This window comes from Rhamphochromis sp. 'chilingali' (assembly GCF_963969265.1).
Source record: "Rhamphochromis sp. 'chilingali' genome assembly, chromosome: 19".
NCBI classification, from domain to species: domain Eukaryota; kingdom Metazoa; phylum Chordata; class Actinopteri; order Cichliformes; family Cichlidae; genus Rhamphochromis; species Rhamphochromis sp. 'chilingali'.
The window spans coordinates 1,783,135-1,806,096 of record NC_137946.1 but is presented as its reverse complement, the minus strand read 5'-3'; the positions used below and the strand labels follow the sequence as shown (position 1 = coordinate 1,806,096).

Genomic DNA, 22,962 nt, shown 5'->3' with positions numbered 1-22,962 from the left:
ATGTGATTTTTTCCTTTATAAAGTGCTTTCCACCAAAGTGTTCTAATATAGCAGCTATGCCATTTTTACAGACGTGTGAATTCCCATTAGACCTTTGGGCACTGCGCTTGGCCTTTTACTTTCAGATTGACTCGTTGGTCGGTTTATGTAATAAGAATAACTTGGTTAGTGTTAGGAACAGACTGTGGTTTTGGTTCAAATGCCACAGTGTAACAAAAGCTGCTCCATTAAGCCCACAGCCAGTCATCTCCAGAGCCTGTAAACAACCAGTTGTTAAGTGAAGTACTCATTTAATTTAAACTAAAGGAAACTAAAACTAAACAAGCATTTATAAGAAAACAGTTTTTAATGATGGTCCTTCTACTCTTACTGGTTTCTTTGGTTTTTCATAACTCACCATCGTGTGTTTCTTGTTCAGGTGCTTCTTCTTTTTCCCTTGCGAGTGAGCCAAGCGGGGGTTGTTCTCCTGGTCTGAGGACTGGTGGTGGAAATTGTTCCTGCAGGGCTCCAGGCTCAGGCCATTGGGAACCCTAGAAGGGGTTTTCTTATGCAGGGATCCTGCCTGGTTGTCTCTGCCTTCCTGAGGCTTTAGCGTCATGTTCTTCTAGGAAGAAAACAGAACAAGACAAAGCTTTTATTAGAGTCAAAACAAGTATTTCATCTTCGTGCAAGCAATGTACTACAGACTGTATCAGCCAGACAACTGGCCTGTAAGAAGCCTGCAGTCACACCAACAATCAGCAGTTAAATGTGTGTTTGACTGAATTTTTATATCTATGAAAAGCTGCTCATTACACACTGCAGAGCTCAAAAACAGCTGAATACCTTTTCACAAAAGCCCATTTTGACAGATAGCAAATCTCCTCTACAATAAGCAGAGAGTATTTGCTCTAAATTGAAGGGCTATCATGCAGAAAGGCTTCGATGTTCCATCACTAAATTTTCTCCAACAAAGAATAAAAGAACAAGGTCACTGACAGTTTTTTTCCTTTGGAGTGGAGGTTCCAGCAAATGCCAGGTGGATTTAAACCATGGATGTGACACTTTAGTGCTACATCTCACGCAACGCTACACAACCTTTTGTTTCAGTCACTGTAGCGGCCACAACCACAAAGTCCATGTTGACATATTTTAAATGGATTAATTTTTTTAAATTTATTATATTTTCAGCTCATTCTCTTCGATCCTTTTTCCCTCCCACCTGTCAGCTCAGACATTACCATGTATGTGCACATGGACTGTAATAACACAAGTCACACGAATGGAAACCAACAAATACACTGAAAAAGAGCCTCTAGTATATTTATAGAGCTCATGTTGGAAAGGAAAGGTGTCTGGAGCAACATCGCATTCAGATCACAGATTACAGAAGACAAGACGAGCTTTTCAAGGGATTTTTAAGTGTTTCTTCCTGTGTAGTCACTGAGTGGACAGACTGTAATTGCTTTGATTAACAGGCTTCTTATTGTGAAGGTGAAAGGTCACGGGAGTGAACCCTCTCTGTGGAACATGACTTGAACAGATATTCATAGCTACTGGATGACCTGCTAATGAAAGGTGACTCATTATTCCTCCGTGAGGCTGATAAATAAATGAAACACATATATTCATGGTCCAAGGATGAACTGCGATGACTTTACTGTTCTTCTTAATTCTCATGTGAAAACCTGATCATCCACTTCAAAATTAGCTGACATGCTCATAGAGCAACTGTAAAAACATGACCTCACTATGTTAGCATGCTGACATTAGCATGAACCTACACACTGCTCACGCTCTCTCTCTCACTCATGCATCAGTTGTGTTTGGAGGACTTTGATGTCACAGTGAGGTAAAGTAAGCAGGACTGATTGCAAAATGGTTTTAAATCAAATCTGATGGACAGAAAACAGGAGCGTGTAGCTGAGGGGCACACAGCGGCGCTAACAACAGAAACCCTGAACATTTAAGTCCATTTTGTCTTCTGTCAACATGAAACTATACAGGAGAACATTTGTCTTCATGGACAAACTGGATACTGAAAACAAAGCAATAAGATGAGTTACACAACTTGCAACTGCAATATGGGAGTTACAGAGTCTGAAAGCGCTCATCAGCACTAATAGGCTGCAGCTGAAGGGGCTGTGCAATGTATTACAGCCTCTACTGTAAAAGTTATCGAGCAAATCAGCTTTGTTATCTGAAGTGGTGACCTATTTTACTCTTTTTGTTAGAGCCATTGCTGTTAACAGCCCCAGGGAGACGTTTAAGCAGATGAAGTGGCTATCAGCATGGAAGTGCAAAGCTGCCGCAGCTGCACTGATAACATGTCAATAGTCTACAACACTGAGGCTGGAGAGACCAGCTCTAATGCAGTGTGCATTTGTAGCACCGAGACATGATGCAAGTGTACACGTTATGTTTTGGTTTTTTATGGAATTACAGGAATTTTATATTTACGGGCTTGAAACTACTGGACTGATTAAATGCATCAATATTGTAAAGGCCTTTGCACACTGAGCGTGCTCTGATTGGTCGAATCTGGAAAATGGAAAAAAGAAAATAAATATAGTTGTTGCAAATTCTGTGTTAACCTAATAATTTTAATCATTCTGTGACATGTAAGCATTTAGATTTTATAAAAGAGTAACTATACAAGTAGTATAGCTGATTCAAACCTGTGTGGGTCGTAGTTATTACTGCTGCCCTCTGTCTTTCTAGTTTGAATAAAACCTCTTAATCCATCAACATCTTTTAGGATGAGTTGTATTTGTTCAGCACCGCTCAGTGTAGACTCTCAGTCCAACAAACCCCAACTCGGTCTAGGATTTAACCCACAGCCCACAGAAACCAAAGTGAGCTTCACAGCTGGTGTACAGTGCATATAAGGAATGAAATGGAGGCAGATTTTCCAGCACACACTGGTTAGGGGGGGGGGGGGGAATCCAGCCCGTCTCAAGCAGCAGCTCTTCAGATGGACCACCTCGAAGCAACCTTAGCGTGCCGGCAGAGAATTACTCCAGCAGTTTCAGAGATATCCACTGCTGTCAGAAATGAGCTTGATGGGTGTGCTACTGGCACTGACTCACTAAACCATTTCTAAAGGCCTCACAGAAAAACAAGTGCATGCATCAACTAATCTTGTTTGCCTTTCCCGCCCACACTCATCCAAGGCAAATAATGTAACATGACATGTATTGTCAGCGCACAGAATAAGTGACAAAGTTATGATGAGGCTGAGAGACCTTCCATTGTGCCAGTCTTCTGCGTGCTTCTGAGCATTTAAACCAACTGATTGCCTGGAATAAATTATGCACAATATGTCTTGCCTGCTCACTGAACAATAGCAAGACAAATTCCTTATTTCACTGCCTTACGATGACACTGAAAGCAAAGTAATTGCTCAGCATGGCTCAGTCTGCACTAGCTTTCATTACTACGATTGTCTGTCTGTGTACAAACTAATTACAATGTGGCATTTAGTCACAATGCATATCTGCAGGTGTCCACGTGAGGGTTTGCCACAGGTTAATTCACTTTCAAGCCACATATTTCTGTGTGAATAACATTCAAGGCAAAGTATGTGTTTGTATCTACAACCCAAAACCCAAAGGTAAAAAAGAAAAGTGGTGCAGGGCTCAAGAGGGACACATCTGACACATGTTTCAACTATTATAGACCAACAAGTTATTTATAGCAGTTTAAATACGAGCACTCAGTCAAACACCAGTTTGACCCATAATTACCTGGTTCTGCCTCATCCTCACTGGCACCATTTATAGTTACCTTTTTTTATTTGAGGTCATTTGTTTGATGCATATTCTGAAATGTGATGTTTGAGAATAATGTATTTTGTCATCATTTCAGTTTATTTCAAAAAGTCTCAACAGGATCTTCTGTCAGGGTCCTGGGACTGGGCGACCCAGGATCCCTGAGCAGTCATGTATCATATTATTATTATGATTATTATATGTATTTTGGTATTGCTGCTGCTCTCCTCCATGATTGTAGATGTGAGTGTGTGTGTTTATGTCTGCGGGGATGCTTGGAGGATGGAGCTCAGTCACCTGCAGGCCTGAGGGGTGTGGCCCTGCGGAAGGACTGGCCACACCCGAAGCCACACACCTGCCGCTGATCAGGGCTCGTCGGGGGAGCTACTTAGGAGAGTCTTGGAGCTCCCACCGACGCGGGATCATTCCATGAGACTCCACGTTAGTCTTCTGCTTAGCTAAAGTCTGAGTGTATGCCTACTGGAATTAAGTGTCTTGACGGCTGCCTCTGTCATTTTCCCCTCAGGAGGAGCGTGGAACCTCGGAGGGCAGCAGGCACGGGGTGTGTGTGGACACACGAGAGTGGAGAACACGGAGCACGGACTTTTGGGAAGACACGACACGGGAGTCACGGGAGAGCACGGGAATTTACTGTTATTGTTTCCATCACTGTAAATAAACGCACTGTTTATACACAGAGTACCGCGCCTGGGTCCTCCTTCCCCACACATCCCCACGGTCTGCCAGCCAGATCGTGACATCTTCAGCTTTATTGTGAAAGGTTTATTTGGAAAATAAACAAGTGGACGAACACGCTGGGTTTACCGTCGTTGTTGCTAATGACAACGTGTAAAAACAGTCACTTGTCCGTCCGTAGTGTGGTCATAGCCGCTACAGTGACCATCAAAACGATATAAAATATTCCTGTAAAGAGTTCATTTTGCGACACCACAAAACAAAAGACAGCGCGATATGAAACGACAGAAGTTTTCATATCGTCATCAGATATCGTCATATCACACAGGTAGCGTACACACAGCATCAGAACAGAACACTGAACACTACCTAGTCTGACGGTCTCCTTTCTTGGTGTAACATCCGGACGGTTGGTTCAGAACTCGGTATTAACAAGAAAGCAATGATTAAGAAATCAACAGGTATAAAACCATCAAACTCTCAAACCTCTGTGCGCTGATGTTAGGGGGTTTTTGTTTTTGACATTTGGATCAAGTCTTTGTCTTTCCATACGAATCCTACAAATCTATATTAAAAATTATAGATGTATATAGATTAGAGTTAAAAATATAGATTCATAGACAATTTTATCCACAATTTAGGCTACGTCCACACGTACACGGGTATTTTTGAAAACGAAGATTTTCCGTTTTCGTTTATAAAAAAAATCCCGTCCACACATAAAAGCCAAAAATGAAGGAAAACGCTGCTAGTAACATGCCAAAGCAGCAGGTGGCGCTATATTCCTATCCGGAAAGAGTAAACAAAGATGGCGCATAGAAGCAGAACTGAATCGTATGTGTGGAGGGACAGTAACTGTGTGTGTATATGTAAGCATTTAAACACTGCAGAGAGTAAAATTAACAGTATTTTGTCAAAGTCCGCCATTGTAGAAATTAATTTCACCGAAACAATAACGTGGCGCACAGTGTGACGTCAAAAATGTTCTCCGTTTACCTCGTCCACACGTAAACGCAAAAACAGAGTTTTTGAAAATCTCCGTTTTCAGTGACCGAAAACGCCGTTTACGTGTGGACGAAAGGCGCAAACGCATAGAAAAATCTGCGTTTTCAAAAATACCCGGGTACGTGTGGACGTAGCCTTAAATTTGATTGTTATATGTGCCTAAATAGACGACGCTAAACTGGGCACCTCTCTCATTAAACATCACGCAGGCTGCAACAGAAAGAATAAAAATCTAAATATTCTGTTGCTCTGCGTCTTAATGATCGAGCATTGATACCTTCGACGTACACGATCAACGTTTCCTTCTCCTTCCTGGTATCAAAGAGGCTTAATATAAACGGTGGACAGAGATCACTGGTGGAAAAGCAGTGCTTGAAGCAACTGGTTAAAAAGCTCGACCCAACATACAACATTATGTTTTATTATGCGCAGCTCCTGCAGAGTTTCATGGTTCAGTTACTTCAGTTATTGTGGAATGAATTTCCAGGGAAAACATTACCCGTGCTTTGTTCTTACCTCTGACATGTGTCACTGCTGTTGCTCTACAATGCTGCTGCTGACACCTTGTTTCAATAGATTCACACTTTAAATTAGGAAGTGTGTCATCAGCGGTGGTAGCTCAGTGGAAAAGAAAGACGGCGCCTCATCTACTTACATTCAGAATTGCTGCTGTCTGCAGGCCGTATACATCATAGTTTTAAAAATATATATACTGTCAGAAATATTATCACAGATTTAGCCCATCTCTAACAGCTGGAGGTTTGTTTTAATAACTACCTCAGCCTGATTACAAATGCTGGGTTAAGTGAAACCAGATAACTGGCTCAGATATCAATCCTTGCATCATGAATGTGGAGATGCTCTCACATCAGTATGAACCGACGCTCTGACAGAAGTGTCCAGCCAGTGAGTAGTTGAATACAGTGCATTACATAACATTTCCTGAATATTCCTCTGGGCCTTACACAGTAGAAGTCTCACAGAATAAATGAGGTTTTATTTAAAAATAGAAATTACAGAGCTCCTCCTTTCTTTTCATCCTCGTTTGTCTTGCATTTTAAAGCCACCTTTGAGAAAACTTCATGCTTACAGTGACCCTAATGTCCAACAACCTTTGATTAACCTCCTGAGAACCAAGGAAAAATGAACCTTCCCAGTTTACTTTGTGATTTCCTTCCTCTTTGGAGCTAAAAGCCTAAACGCACGAGAAACCAATGGAAAGCGCAGGATGTCCATCGGGACTTAGTAGGGTGGCTTGAATAAGTCAAAAGATGCAGACCCAAAACAAATGACCATTACAGAGGACATAAATGAACAGGCTGGTTCTCAGGTTCAATGAAGTGAACCCAACAAAATCAACCCGTCCATATTTGTCTTATGGACAAAAGTTAGTTTAGAAGAAACAGATTCAAGAAATTATAAAAGAGAAGAAAGACGTCAGGAAATAACAACAAGTATAAATAGACCGACTTCATGACTGATGACACCGCTGCATTCAACACCAAGCTCTGCAAACACACAAACACATACCTTTGGCCTCTACACGACAACAGAGTAAAGAATAATTGGAGATCTAATGGATGCTAATAAAGCCTGATCAGCACAATCCCTCCTTGCTGTACTCTAGGACTGAAGTGCAGATTAACTTCAGGTAGCTGGTTAGACTGAGAAGTCTGTCCTTGACCTGATTATCACACGTTCAGCATTAAGACGAGCTGAGAAGTGTTGGCCGTAACTAATTGCTGCATAATTCATTGCTGCTGTTTGCAGTCATGTAACCAATTATAAGTGTGAATAGACTCTTTGATCCTCTAACCGAAAATGTTCGAACTCCGGTACACGTGCATGAAGTAGTCACTGGTTGAGAGTTGACACGGGAAACCTTGGTTCTAACGGTGAGCTAAACATCAGCTGCTCGAGTTGGTGTAAAAATGTCTTTCATGCCTCACGGAGATCAAAAAGAATCTTTAGCTACCAAGAATCACCAAGAATGAAATCCGTTTCACAGAAATCGCTCAGAATTTGGAAAACAAACTGAAAAAATGAGAAGCACAATGTTTCCACCACAAACGTTGTTAAGCCTCGCAGCTTAAACTGGCACAGGCAGACTTACTATTGCACTCAACAATTAATGTACAGTTGTCGGTTTGCTTTATGTGAAGATGGAACAGCAGAGCGGAGTTTGCCAAGTACATCTCTGTACACACAGCAAGTGACGAGAGTGAGACACCAGGGAGTTTATCTCCCACTTAACAGCCAAGGAAACAGTGATTCATGATTTATGTAGTTCACACACACAGAACGATTGGTCTACATTAATCTTTAAAGCACAACTGGATGGATGGATACTCACTGAGACAGCTGATAGGAGGTTAAATAAGATATATCAGCTACAGCGTAGTTGTGTAGAACACCTTTGGTTGATGAGTCAAAATGTTAGACTGTTTAATACAAATTTCAAGTAACTTCTAGATTTTCTCCTGATCTTGACGCTGAAACCTTGAGCTCCTATTTGACTGAGAAACTGGGCAGGCTGGTGCAAATGTAGTGTTTATAAGACTGGGGAAACCTGCAGTGAGCTGGGACTGAAGACGTCGCCTGGATGATGACGAAACGTTTCTCCCCCTGAAAACATCCAGATGACCAGAATCAGCCTTTGTGCCAGTGACATGTCGCAAAATCGACTCCCTCCATCAAAGACTTGGATCGCTTCACGTTACTGCTGAATGCGATGAATTAAACTTTTTTTACTTTTAGAAGTAACATCAGTTAGAAAAACAGAGAGCTGAGGTCAGACACAGGAAAAACTCTTTGAAGAGGTTTTAAGTCGTTTTGTGAAATGATTCGTTTGAAGGCGGATCCCTCTGACATTTTCAGTTTGCTAAATCCCAAATTTAATCTCCAAATGTTCCTGTAGCAGCACAAAGTCACACTGGCCAGAACACAGAAATATTTCACATGGTGTTCTGCTACATGCCCTTATAAACTGCTGTGCTACAGTTCTGTTTATGGGCCTTTATAAGCTTTAGAATATGAAGAAAAAACATTTTTGCTGTATTCTACAGCAACAGTAACCATTACCTGCCCACAAGGTGCCGAGTGCTACTGGACAAACACAAGTGCACATCATCTTTGAAATACAGGAACCACTCAGACTATCCCTGAGTGCTCATCTTGTCACTGAGCATTCAGGTCGTGCACCGTGGATGACCGTTTCTTCTGAAAGCAAAGAAACGCCGCGCAGCTCGAGAGGCACAAGACAGGAAACGTGGAAGAGAAGGGCTCGAGTACAAGAGGAGCAAAACTACTGGATACAAGTGCAAATCCATGTGGGCATAAAATGAAGAAAAAATACATTTGATCCAAAGAAGTAATATTTTTTAAAAATTATGAATAGGGATGGGTATCGTTTAGGTTTTATCTGATACCGGTGCCAAATCGGTACTTTTGAAACTGTGCCGGTGCTCAAACGGTGCTCAAACCGGTGCTTAAAGAATGGAGAACACAAAATTGGTCCAAAAACCTCTCATATTCAGCTGGTTTTTTGTAAAAAGATAACAATGTTAGCCTTTTCTGCAGCTATGGGGCATATATGGTATCACTCTTGGCTGGAAGCAGTGCTTAAACAATGGAAAAAACACAAACTTTGTCCAAAACCTCTCATGTTTAGCTGTTTTCCACTTTTTCTTTGGTCATTTTAGCCTTTTTGGCCAGGGTGAAGGGAGTATCTGCCATCAAACAAGAAGACAGCCGCATGTAGCTATGATGGTGTTTGCTAGTTCACCTTACATGCATTAATGTAATAACGTGGTTAGCCTACTCAACGTAAATTACACACGAACAACATGAAGCTACTCACGCAGAGAAGAACGGCTGCTGCTGCATCATCATCCTCATCATTTCTGCTACACTGGCAGGGCTAGGGGCCAGGACTCTCCTCTTCGGGGGTTTTGGGGGATGTTGCTAACTCCGGGTCAGATAACAGGCAACCCACGCACAGTAGATGCGCTCGGTGTGAGGTCTCGCAGCAAGCTATCAAATACGGCGCATTTCTCGGCTTTAACAAAACGCTATACATCTCCAGGTGTTTCATCGGATTCGAGGTGTTACCTCCTTTGACAGTATCACAGTATCAGCTTAAAGCACTTGTTGCTGCTGAGTTTGCATATTTTGCTGTGAAGTACAGCCAGACTTTTGACCGCTTCGCCTTGGGCATTTTTAATCCGTAGCTCTGCATAAAAGAACGCACGTACCTGGACCCGCCTACTATCCTCGGAAACGTAAAATTATTGGCTAGAAGTGTATCACAGCTCAGGAAAAAAAGCACCGAAATAAAGCACCGAAATGTGCGCTGCTTTTCGGTCTGGTTACTACCGTTTATGTCAGACACCGGTACCCATCCCTAATTATGAATCAGTGTTGATTCATGTGGTGTTGAATGACAACAATACACTTTATGAATAAAAGTGTAAACACACTAAATTAAGCCCTTAAGTGCCGACTGTGAAGTAGCTGAAATAAATACAGTTATATTGCAGAACGCATGAGAGCAGGCAGGTCCAAAGCATTTGTTCCACGTGCCTCAGCTGCTGCTGTCTGAGCATGCTCAAACAATTATCTCAACACAGTGGCTCGTTTCACCCGTTATAATTTGTATTTTATAAGCAAAAAAAATATATTTTGATGTACAAATATCATTTTTCCCTTCTGAAAACCATCTTTGGTGTCTCAGAGTAGATCCAGCTGCTAACAGCCCGAGTGTTTCCAGAGGCGGAGGGGATGAGCTCGTCTAAGCCAGACAGCTTTCAGGAAACGATTTCCCTGAAAGACTGAAGCATCTGCAGGATGTTTGCTCCTGCTTGTGTCGTCGCCTCGTTTCTCATAATGCCACAACAGCGAGACCTGACACAACAGCGTCCGCTTTAAAAATGCACACAGCTCACATTTACAACGACACCTAGACTGGCACTCGTCTAATCACAGACACTTTCCCCCCATCAGAGAGATGGGTGTGTGGGGAAAAACCAAAAAGGGGATATCCTGTGGGTGATTGTATGATGAGCCAAAACCAGGTCCGAGCTCCTGCCATTAAACAAAAACTGATTCTTTTTCTCTCAAAGCTCAGAGAGCTAAAGAAGAACTGGAGTTACGGGAAACCAGTTTCCATCTCTATCATTTCATCTCATTTGTTTGGGAATCAGAAGAACAACTGATTCCCAAACAAAAAGAAAGCAGCATATAAATCCTTAAAAACCTGCTCTGTCACTTTTTAATTACAAAGTATGGTATAACACGTGTATCAGCAAAAGGAGATTTGTACTCGAGCCAAAGTCGGCAGATCTGTTTGTATTTATGACGCAGCACATGTCAGAGTGCACGCGTTTCCAGTTCCCAGTGATTCCACTCTAACAGTGCCAGTACAGCTCTTATATAACTGATATAAACATATTGAGCTTGAGCCATAAGAGCCACCAACATTTACCCTTATTAATAAACATGAGGAGGAGATGGAGCCTGTCAGACGGCTGCTTTTATGGTAATCACTAAATAAACAAAGTGGGCAGTGTTGCCCTTTTCATATGTAAGGAATGCAGCAGGCCTTTTATTCATACGTACATGTAAAAACACACGCACACACACGCGCACACACACACACACACACACACACACACACACACACACACACACACACACACTTTCTGTGATATCCTAGAGAGGAACATTTACTAAAAGTAGCAGGTCATCGATTCTGTTTACACGAATGCGCATGACATGCGGTGACGACCTGAATAAGCAAAGCATATTGCGAAAACAAGACTAAGTGCAGGCTGCACAGATCAAATGAGAACAAACAGCAAGGTAGAAAACAATGTGCTGCAACAATCCCAGGCTGATCGGCACGGCAGGATGATCTCAGCCTTTGAAGCTGCCCTTGTTGGCTTAAATAATTACAGCTAATTGCTGACAGATGTAAAGGCAAATGAAGCATTTCCTTACACGGGAGAGGGAATGCTGACGATGACCGCATGTGGTCAAAGCTTCAATCCGATTCTCCCATTTGATGTTGCTAAAGAGGATTCCCTCTCAGCAAATCAGGCCTGTTTGTTAAGCTGTCTGCCACGTACACGTAGGAAAAACACAAACAGGCAAGAAAACATGAAATGTAGCAAATATAATGGTAATCATGTGACCACTGAAGGTCTTTTAACTGCTCAATATTACGCTCCACATGTTTGTTCAGTAACAGTATCAACTTTTACTTCATGGTGGTATGTGTAGCTAAAGTAAGCAGCGTTGGTACAGAAGTGTCTTTGTGTAACCTGATGGCACGATGACAATATGCTCTCAAAATATAACCAACTAACCAACTAATAGCTCGAGAAGTCACAAACCCTTACCACCACCAACAACAACAACAACAACAACAGCAGCAGCGTAGCTGAGCGAATGATGTTTGGTTATAAAACCCTGGTTAAAAGTCCAGAGTGACTAATTATAAATAAATGAAAACATAAAATACAAGCACGTCACATTTACTGTCATTCCACTGTCAAAGCAATTAATCAAAGGCATTAACAAATGAACAACTACCGTTTTCTGTTAACTGCACGGTGGTTAGCACTGCTGCCGCACAGCAAGAAGGTCCTGAGTTCAATTCCACCATCAGGCCGTTTGCATGTTCTCCCCCTGTTTGCGTGGGTTCTCTCCGGTACTCCGGCTTCCTCCCACCGTCCAAAGACATGCAGCTTGTGGGGATAGGTTAACTGGAAAATCCAAATTGTCACTAGGTATGAATGTGCGAGTGAATGTGAGTGTGAATGGTTGTCTGTCCCTGTGTGTTGGCCCTGCGACAGACTGGCGACCTGTCCAGGGTGCACCCCGCCTCTCGCCCTGTGACAGCTGGGATAGGCTCCAGCACCGCGACCCTGAAAAGGAGAAGCGAATGGATGGTTGGATGGATGTAATAATTTATTTTTTGCTCAGATCTCCTCTAAGCCTCGGCTGAGAATTCATGCGGTCGTGTAAACAATGACCACGAACAAGAAGAGAAACAAGCAGCATTTTGCTAACAAGCACGGTTTCATTCTCCTTGATGTGCAAATGAACCTGTGAGAAAACACAAGAAACGTGAAACTTCTGGATCCTCTTCTCACAGTTAAACACGAGACATCGTCTCTGAGTTGATCAAACTCTAATTCTAAGCTCTACTAATGAGCTTTTATGTTCAAACAATACATTTAATGGAGGGAAAGAGCTGGGGGGTGGGGGGGTGGGCACCACCAAACATCTACAGCGATTCCTCTTTTTTGTGCATTTTTTAACTGCTAGCGCACAGATCAGCTGGCAACGTTACAAAAGCATGTCTGTGGGCAGCAGAGCACCACGTCTGACGCGTAACCAACACAAACATATGTAAGCGCATTAAAAAAATCCCCACATGGCAAATCAGAGCTAGAAGGCAAACAAAAACATATGGTGCCAAGTGTGGAAGCAGACACAGCAGACAATTACAACACGACTCTGCCGGCGACTGAAAATCAGGTTGAACCCGGGAAAAGTGAAGCCGTGGAATCATTTTCAAGCTTTTAAAAGACAAACCAGGGTTTCAGGAGAGCTGAGGAGAAGATGATGATGATGAAGAGGTACTAGAAGCAAAGAAGTGGCATTCACGACCAAGAGAGGGCATCATACAGTATCAGAACACCGGTTGTGGTGTAGTCTGTGGCAGGACTAAGACTTTATCATTGCCAGGACTGAATAAAGATCCAAAGAGTCAAACTGCATTCAGGTTCCTGCCAGTAAGTTACAAGTAAATGTGGAATGACAGATATTTTGATGAATCAGTGGAAAAAGACGGATCCCCACCAGCACCACCTCCTGAACTCAGGATGTGTGTTTCCTGAAAGTGTCCAACGTTACTGCGAGTCCAACGTTTTCTCCCAGATGCATCATTAAACCCGTCGCTGTGGCAAAGAGGCCGGGGGACAGTGTTACACTACAATCACACGGCACCAACCACTCGTTATGATGCAGCAGGAGGAGAACGAGCCAGAGAGGATGAGTCACAGCTGGGTGTGCTCACCTGGATGTGGAGGATTAACTCTACTGTAATTAGTAATTATTACCCAGGGACAGATGGCAAAAACAGGTGAAGAGGCTTTTCACTGCCATTGTGGTTGTTATTGTTTTAGACTCATTATGTGTACATGTTGCCGCAAATGTTAGTGACCTTATGTTTGCTCACGAGCAGCTTGATGTTAAGCATTATTATCATGTTGTGCCTGTTTAATAAACACTCTCTCGGTAGGCTCAGACTGAGTCAGCTTCAAATTAAAATCTAAAAGCTGATCAGTTTGTTATTTTCAGCTGGTACCTAGAAGTTCTCAGATCTACAAAATCTAATTTCTTGACCCAGAGAGCCCAAAGAAAATGTTTTCACTGTCACGTTCATACACATGACCAATTTAGAAACACCAGTAAATGTAACGAACTTATCCGTGGAAGGAAATCACACGAAAACAACCCCGGACCTTCTTGCACCAAGACATCACTGCTACCATAGGGCGAGAGGCAGGGTACACCCAGGTCGCCAGAGACACACAACCACCCACACCTAACCCCACTAACTGCATGTCTTTGGACTGTGGGAGGAAGCCGGAGCTGCCGTTGCCATGTTTGAATCGAATGTTTCAAAAACTAATCCCAAATAATCACATTTGAAACATGCAAAATGTGACATTTTTAGCTAATACTAAGGTTTAAAAGTAGGCCTACATCTGCTACTCGTGCTTTGTTTTGCTGTAATTTGTCGCCCTCCTTTATGCTGGTGAAGCACAGAAATATTCATTAAGATGTTTAGTCCTTCAGCCATGCATCAAATTCCTGGATGCGGTGCCACAAAAATGACGGAGCGTAACAAATTTGGTCTCATTTGCCGTCACTGGCAGCAAACAAGGAAAATATCGGGCAATAAATAAGTGCATCCATCACTCGTATGAATATTTAATAGAAGGCAAGGGCTGACTTTCCAGTGGGGCTAAAAGGGGCAAGTGTTACCTCCCTTTTTAAAATGAGTCCATGTTTGCAGCATTAAAAGGAAAAACCTTCTTGGCTTTGTTCTCGCCTACAGACAGACTGCACTTTCTGCCTCCTGGAGCTTCCCTGAGAGAAACTCCACTCAGGGCCAAGCAGAAGCGTCTCCATCAATGCTGCAGAACAACACACACATTTTCTTCACAGCATTTCTAACTGTGTTTACATGTTTCCACAGCTTAACTACGGTGAACGTCTACTGTGAAGGTGAAGCACAGAGAAACACAATGATATCACACAACGAATTAAGACAGAAGTCTCAGATCTTTACTCAGACTGAGCGACAAAGTTCTTGCAGTGCTTCTGTCCTCTCAGACCTTTTCAGCCCATTTGTTGTCTGTCGTTTTAAAAATAAAGTTTTCTGTGCACACCGGAGCCAGAGCAAGCACCACTGAAGGAAAAACAACCTCTCCTGGGATTTGGAGAGAAGGGAAACCGAAACGCTTGATTTCACTCAAGCTGCGTCTTTGCAGCAGCATCTCCCTCTTATTTCTTTTCTCCTCCACCTCCATGATTCACAGCAGGAAATCGTCTCAGGCAGGGAGCGTAGAGCCGGTGACGCTGAAGCCTTCCTGTCCTTCTCCCCCGCCCACAGCCAACAACGGACTGCCGTCAGACGCTGAGGATCGAGTTTTAGGAAACTTATCAGCTTAATTGGGATCTCTTTGTAAAGAGGCTGGGGAGCCCCAGAGGGGAAACACATTTGTCCAACATGAGGCTTCACGCTTGTCCGGTGTAACAGGACGTGATTAATTCTGTTAATGTTGTCACACCTTTGGTTACAGTTAAGCGTTGGAGGTAATATCAAAAACATGTGGGACCATTTAGAGGAGCAAATCATCAGGAAGCGGGTTAACGGCCGGACTCTTTGGGTTAACCTCTCTGCGTTCCCCGTCTCATTCCTCAGCTCTCCAGACCAATGATGTGATGTTTCTTTTGGGACGCCGCGGCTTCAGGCAGAATAGTGCAGGTTGCTTAGCAACTGGGTACAGAAAGAAGATCATTAAATTGCACTGATGCTCACTCAGTTTTTGTGTCATGAAAACCTGTTGCCCCGACCCACAGTGAACAGGAATCTGTCCTCACATGAACTCTGATGGATGTGCTGTGCAGCCTCAACGTGATGGTGGCGTAAGAAAGATTCATAACAAGGAAGCAAAAACAATTAAATATAAATAATTCACCAAATATTGCATCGTTTAGTCAGTTAGTTAAATCGTGTCATATTAACACAGCTTACCTCATCTCAGTGAATATTAAGTTAAATCAATGCAGCGCACTGAGCAGAGTCTATTTCCTGTCTGTATGAAGACCGAGCACCAGAGAGCCGACACCTGCACTATTTATAGCCCGCGGACATTAAAGCTAACGGTGTAATACGAGGCCGCGCACTCGGCCCTGCACCGGTAATTAGAAACCCAGTGAAAGCTCATGATGTCCACAATAGATGAGAAGACGGCGCCAGAAGAGACAAAACACATTTCCAGGTTCCTCAACTAGTTTTAGTTTTACTGTAACAGGGCTCAGAGCTTTCCCAACGCTCTGCTGCTCCTATAACGATTTCTACGCCACAGCTACTCAACTACACAACTGTTCACTCAGTCCAAGCCTCATGTGAAGAACCCCCGCCATGCTTTTACAACAATAAGCCTTACAGCTTCAAATGCAGCAAAAACACAGATTATTGCAGTGAAAATTAAGACATTTTACTATGGTGGCTCTGAGAGGTCAAACACACTGAAACTTGTAAGAGCACACAAAAAACACGATGAAGTAAAAAACATAAATCTCCCAAACACAACAAGTGTTTTTGGGGATGGACCAGCTGCAAGTGACAGAAAGCAAACAGAAGACTGAGACGTGCTTAAAATGAGCTGAGGATTAGGTAACGTGTGTTTTAATGGCATGATGGACAGCTGTTCATGTCAGCGTCTAGCCCGTTGTGTTTTATTTATTTTCTGTGCTTTTTCAGCCTGATGGTATTTCATTAAGCTTCAGTGTGTTTGACCTCTCAAAGCCACCGTACATTTAGACCAGGGGTCCCCAATCCCAGTCCACGAGGGCCGGTTTTAGACGTGTCCGTGATCCATCACAGCTGGTTTAAATGGATAAATGACCTCAACATGTCTTAAAGTTCTCCAGAGGCCTGGTAATGAACTAATCATGTGATTCAGGTGTGTTGACCCAGGGTGCGATCTAAAACCTGCAGGACCCCTGATTTAGACAATTACTTTAATGTCTGCACTGAATTAACTCTGGCCTACAGGATCGTGAGCTTCCTGTACTGAATGAGGGAAATGCAACAGGCGAGAATCAAACGTGTCTTCTTTGGCTGCTGCGAGCGCACATTCAGCTTGGAGAGCTCAGGACAGAGCTGCTAATAAATCAGCTCGTTTAAACACAGCCCATCACGTGTGCTCGAGTCTCACGCAGAGCATCCGTTTTATTTGATTCAACAAACAAACCTGCTGCATTTTGACCCTGCGAAACCTTTCATGTCTCATCTTCACTAAAACAATTCCATTAAATGTTGAGAACATATGGAAACATCCATTACTCAGTGAAGAATCAGACTTCCAACATCCCAACTAATTATATTGAAATCTATCAAACTTTGATAATAAACTGACACTGTGACAAAGATCTAATGAAAATATTTATTGCAGCACCTGCCTGAGCAGGAGCCAGATGCAGCAGTTTAAAGCTGTGAAGACGCAGAGGGATTAACGAACAAGCAATTAAAACATTTATTGCCAACATCTGGTGATCCAAGACTGATAATTCGTGCTGAGGCTGCACTGAAGTCATTAAGAGTGCGCACGAGTATATGTGCAGCTCAACTACAACGACTTTCCACTTTAACTGAGGAGTCCCTAAACCTACGAACTTCAGTGTTGAAAGAGCCACCGACGGTATTCCCTACACGTCACCCAGCGACACAGGGAACTGAAGGAAAAGCCAGCACGGAAAATATGCAAGCAAGGATTACGAGCTCTTTCCTTGCACTTAACGTTAGAAGCAGGATGTTACGCTGTTGATTCACATCATCAGCCAACAGTCTGACCGACTGAGCTCCTTTTATTAGCAAATGCTCTGAGCTGCATTCCAGCCTCACAGAAACAAAGAGCTTAGTATCCTCATGGGAACGACATTATTTTAAGACCCCTCCGAGCTCTTGATGGAATTTTTATCAGTATTCCCACATACATGTTATATGAAGACGATTTCGGCTACTCCGCTTTGTTACATTGGACACTTAACACTACTGGATACGACACCAGAACACCAGCGTCTCAGACCTGCACTAAGGGCCATTCGTCCTCTTTTTGTTTCATTTACAACTTTAGTCTGTTTTATTTCAGTTGGTCTAAACGTCTGTGACGTGTTACGGTGCCCTCCTTATCAGCTTTCATTTTGTGTTCATCGTTCATGTTAGTACATGTACTGTGTGAGGTGATATATTAAACACCTCATACAGTACATTTGCAGAACGTAACTGACTTGATACATGATACATGCCCTGCGACAGACTGGCGACCTCTCCAGGGTGTACCCGCCTCTCGCCCTATGACAGCTGGGATAGGCTCCAGCGCCCCCCGCGACCCTGAAAAGGATAAGCGGAAGCGAATGGATGGATGGATGAACTGACTTGATACATGTTAGGACAAATCTGTAATTTGTGCTGTAGAATCAAAACGTTCAGAATTCATTATATTTTTCCCCTTTTTCCATAATTATACTGTGTATTTTATGAATGTTAAATACAGCAGAAACAAGCAATCTCAACACTTATGTATGTTGTGCACGATGTCTCAGAAAGCGGAGCTCAAAGGGTCCTTACATCTATTACAGAACGCAGATTAAACCACTTGTGGAATATCGTACAAACACAGCCGCTCTGATCTTGTGTTTGGGGTCGAGGACAGTTCAGCCCTGCTTTAAAGAAAAGACAAACTCTAGGCTTGTATGTGATCAGCAAGTTGTTTTAAAAAGGGGCAACGCTTTCATCAGTTTGCTGCACAGTTTATATTGCATGAACTTTTTCAACCTGCAACAGTCTCCATGTTTATATGATCTGTCTGACTTCACACCTTTATTATGAAGCAAACTGACAGAGTCTGTCTTGCTTGTGTGTTTTCATCGTGGTATCAATTGGTTCAGTAGCCAAAGCTCCGCGACAGCAACACTAGAAATTCCATTAGTTTTCCTGACTCACAGAAATGAGTTCACTTGAATTAGAAATCAAAAATATATGTTTTGTACGGGTCCATCGTGGTGACGAGAGAGCTGAGTGTTAAAGTGAAGCTCTCGATTTACCGGTCGATCTACTCTCACCTGTGGTCATGAGCTGTACGAGATCGAGGATACAAGCGGCAGAAATGAGCTTCCTCCGAAGGGGGGGCTGGCCTCTCCCTTAGGGAGTCCAGGGTGAGGAGTTCGGCCATCCAGGAGGGGCTCAGAGTAGAGCCGCTGCTCCGCCACATCGAAAGGAGCCAGTTGAGGTGGTTCGGGCATCTGGCAAGGACGCCTCGTGGATGCCTCCTGGGTGAGGTGTGCCGGCATGTCCCGCCGGGAGGAGGCCTGGGGCAGACCCAGGACACGCTGGGTCTCTCAGCTGGCCTGGGAACGCCTCAGTGTTCCCCCGGACAAGCTGGAGGAGGCGGCTGGAGAGAGGGAGGTCTGGGCTTCTCTGCTGCCCCCGTGACCCGGATAAGCAGCAGATGATGGATGGATGTTTTTTACTAGCTTTTATTAAGTTACTGTTAACTGCAGGTGAAAATATCCGTTTACTCGTTGTTTTTTTAAACAAATGACTTAAAGCAATCAGATAACAACAAAGGACACAAAACCATTATCTTACCAGTAGGAAGAAGCTGATGACTCTTGTCATCACCTCCTTTTGTCATCAGAATACAAGCACTCTGATTTTTTACTTGTTCCCCTCAGTGCAGCAGTTCGTGAGTAGATTTTAACGACTGTGTTGGGATTATTCCTCACCGTGGTTCTTTGGGTGCATGATGACATATTAGATTTGTTCCAATAAAAGTTGTGTGTTTGCAGTTTGGTCCTCCAGGTCCACACAGATAATAACTGCAGTGTGCCAGATGCAGAGTTAACTCTAAATTAAGCCTAATTTAGCCACACTGGCTGGTTACTTAACAATCATAATGCACGGCATGCATTTTTAATTTCTCTTTGATATTTGGGCTTATTGGGGCCCGATGAATGTAAAAACAAAGAATTACCAGTTTGTGTTTTTCCTTATTTTTGTTTTTAAGAAAAATCAGAGCCATTTATGAGGATATTCGTTTAAAATTTCAATAGAACAGTAGCAGTATAAGTGGATATCAGGCCCTTGTAGAGCAAAATTGAGTATTTTGGTCTAAATAACCCAAAAGGTGACGTCCACATATGTGGACGCAGGTCCTAGGAGGTTAAGGTTTGAACTGTGATCTGAATGTTATTTGTACAGAAACATGGCTGAATCTAAAGGTGTCGGACTTTCTCACCGTAGGTTATTCGTGCATCATTATGTTCCTTCTGCACAGCTGAAACAGTGACACACACACACACACACACACACACACACACACACACACACACACACAGATGAACTGACCCAAGAACGATGTCTTAGTTCTAAGAATCTAAATGCTACCCAGTGGAAGCATAAACTACAACTCCTGCACAACATGTTCTTTAAGTGTTGGAACAGTACGGCGTGCTGACGGCGTGCTGACGGCGTGCTGACGACATGCTGACGATAATAACCTTGCAGATTGTCCTTTGTCCACTCACTTGCTGTTAGCTGTTCTGGCAAACATGGTGCTGTTTGTATTGTCTCTGTGAATACTTGTTTGTGTCGTGACTTCATAATGTTGTTCTCCATTTATTATTATTTTTATTGTTCATGTCAACAAGCAGATGTTACTGGAATGTGTCACCTCGTACTGCAAAGCCTCCTTTTTTTCATACTGACAACATTCATGGGTTTTTACAGCTGCATCTTAGAGGAGCAAACATAGTTGTGGGGAAAATTTCATTTTGATTTCCACATTTTATCGAGAGATTAAACTTGACTTGGGATGAAAGACAAAGAAGGGAGATCTAACAAATCTGCAAGCTAGTAGAGTTTAAATGTAACTAAACACAAGTGTGCACAACCTCTTTAAATGGTTTAAAATTGTCACATGAAACTAAATGATGCTTTGTGACTTTTAGTGCAGCATGCATTTCCTATTCCACTTTACTTATTTAGTTTTTGTGTTATGGCTGTCCATATGCATGTCTTTCTATATAAGGTTAGCTAATTAGAGTGTACCCCTGTAAGCCTGTCTGTGCTTCATCGTTGGCACTTATGTTCTCAAGCAGAACTAAAAACACAAATAATAACAATCGTCTGAAATTCTAATCTAACAGTGCTGAGCTTTGACTGTATTTGGGAGAACTACAACAGTTTTTCCCTGTTCCAAATAATTCCCTCGGCTCTTAACTGTGTAACAGAAAGAGAAGCGAACAGCTGAATTCATCTGTCACATAAAAGCTGTTTAACCAAGTGACTCTCTGTAAAATCTAAGCTGCTATAAAAAACAGATGGCTTATGATAAGTGTTTTCCGTGGGTTTGTCATCACAGCAAACAAGCTGAAAGATGAAAATGCTGTAATTTTGCTTTCTGTTTTGCCCACTTTCTACTTGAGTGATTTCTCAGAATGTCTTTCAGCGAGAGAAAAAGGTCTTAAAATATCCAGGCATTTACAGACGTAGGTGGAGGCAGCATGAGAAGATGTCAGTGGATTCGCCTCCATCACCGCTGGGTGCTGCAAGCAAGGTGCTGCTGCTCTGACTGAGAGCTGCTCATCACTGATACCACAGCAAATTCAATTTGCGTATTTGTCAGACTATAATATCAATGAACGGCTTTATTTTCATACATAAAGTGAAACAAAACAGTCAGACAGGTCAAACTTGACTCATCTCATTCACAATAACTCTCAACATAAAATCCAGAAGGACACACTTTTTCAGTACGTTTCTCTTTCACAAATCCATCAAAGTCTTCTGAGTTTAACAGTTGGACGAGATCAAGCATGCCCGGATCCCTCTCGTCATTATCCGAGTCAGTCTCGCTGCTGTCATTTAGCTGTTCAGTACATATCACCCCGCGAGGCTCCTGACTACGGCAGCCGCAATGCTCCGACAATCAATCCAGCGGTGCGGCTTCGTAACTTAAGTCGTACTACAACATTTATGACTGATCTCTGAGCGCCGTGTAGCACATAAAATCGGATTGAGGTCAGTAAGCACAACCAGAATTCATACGTAAGGCGCACCGGATTATAAGGGGCACTGTTGGTTTTTGAGAAAATTAAAGGATTTTAAGTGCGCCTTATAGTTGGAAAATACGGTAACTTTAAATCAGTGTCAGATTTTTCCCCAGAAGCCCAACGACATGACCCGGCTGTTCAATATAACGATAAATATCAGATGACGATAAGAAAACGTTTCATTTTACGCTCTCGTTTGTTTCGTGCTGTCGCAAAATAATCTGTTTACAGCAACATTTTTCATCGTTTTGATGGTCACTGTAGAACTTCCTAAAGTTCTCTCTTTCTCTAATATTTAAAATAATCACAGTGAATGTTTTTACGCGTCGCCGTTAGCAACAACGATGGTAAAACGGGAGCCGTTCGCTTGTTTATTTTCCACATGAACTCTTCTCAATGACGCTGAAGATCCTGTTGAGATTTCTCAAAATAAACTGAATAACATGAAATAGTTTGCAGAGTGTTTACGGACGTGAAGCTAAAAAGAGCCGTAAGGTGCTAAAAAATAAACCTAGGAACAGGCTTCTCCCTGCAGCAGCACGCCGTGTAAAGAAAACTCGACGCCCAGCTGGAAACACTTCATGCAAGTCGAGCTGCCCGATAAATGTCTCATATGAGATTTTGGCCATATCGCACAGCCCTACAGGATAAACATACATTTTTATGTGTTTTATATTTTTAAACTTGTCTTTTTTTGTTTGCTTTTTTAAAATAAGCTGAAAGTGTTAACTTAGCCAGTGCATCTCATCAGTTTCTCTTTCCTAGAGCAACTTCAAACATACAACAACAGAAACAAAACCCACACAAACGTCGTGGCATCGTTTAGTTTTACCAGCTGATAATGTTTATTTTAGGCTGAGTTTAGCAAGTGAGCCTGATTAATGTTCGGCATCACTATGGGTCCTCTTTACAAGAATCCTGACATTTAAAGAAAGAAGTGTTGAAGAACATGTTGCAACCCTCTACATTTTAACACACACACACTCCCCAGATACACACACTGCCTAATTTAACCATCCCCTGAAAGGACTGCTGCCATCTGCCCGAACGAATGCGAGTTTGTTTTAGAACTTAGATTTTCTGCTATTTATCC

At 42.7% G+C, this 22,962-nt stretch overlaps 1 protein-coding gene across 8 annotated transcripts in view; it reads right to left on the bottom strand.

Moving 5' to 3' along the window:
* The window catches only part of auts2a (activator of transcription and developmental regulator AUTS2 a), a 364,715-nt gene that overhangs the window by 269,647 nt on the left and 72,106 nt on the right, over positions 1-22,962 (bottom strand). For 6 of the 8 annotated variants that reach the window (XM_080866329.1, XM_080866333.1, XM_080866332.1 and 3 more), the window contains exon 3: positions 398-604. In XM_080866329.1, coding sequence (XP_080722455.1) covers positions 398-604 — 207 coding nt within the window. The remainder of the gene's footprint in view (positions 1-397; positions 605-22,962) is intronic. The other 2 variants (XM_080866331.1, XM_080866330.1) reach the window with 1 other exon arrangement.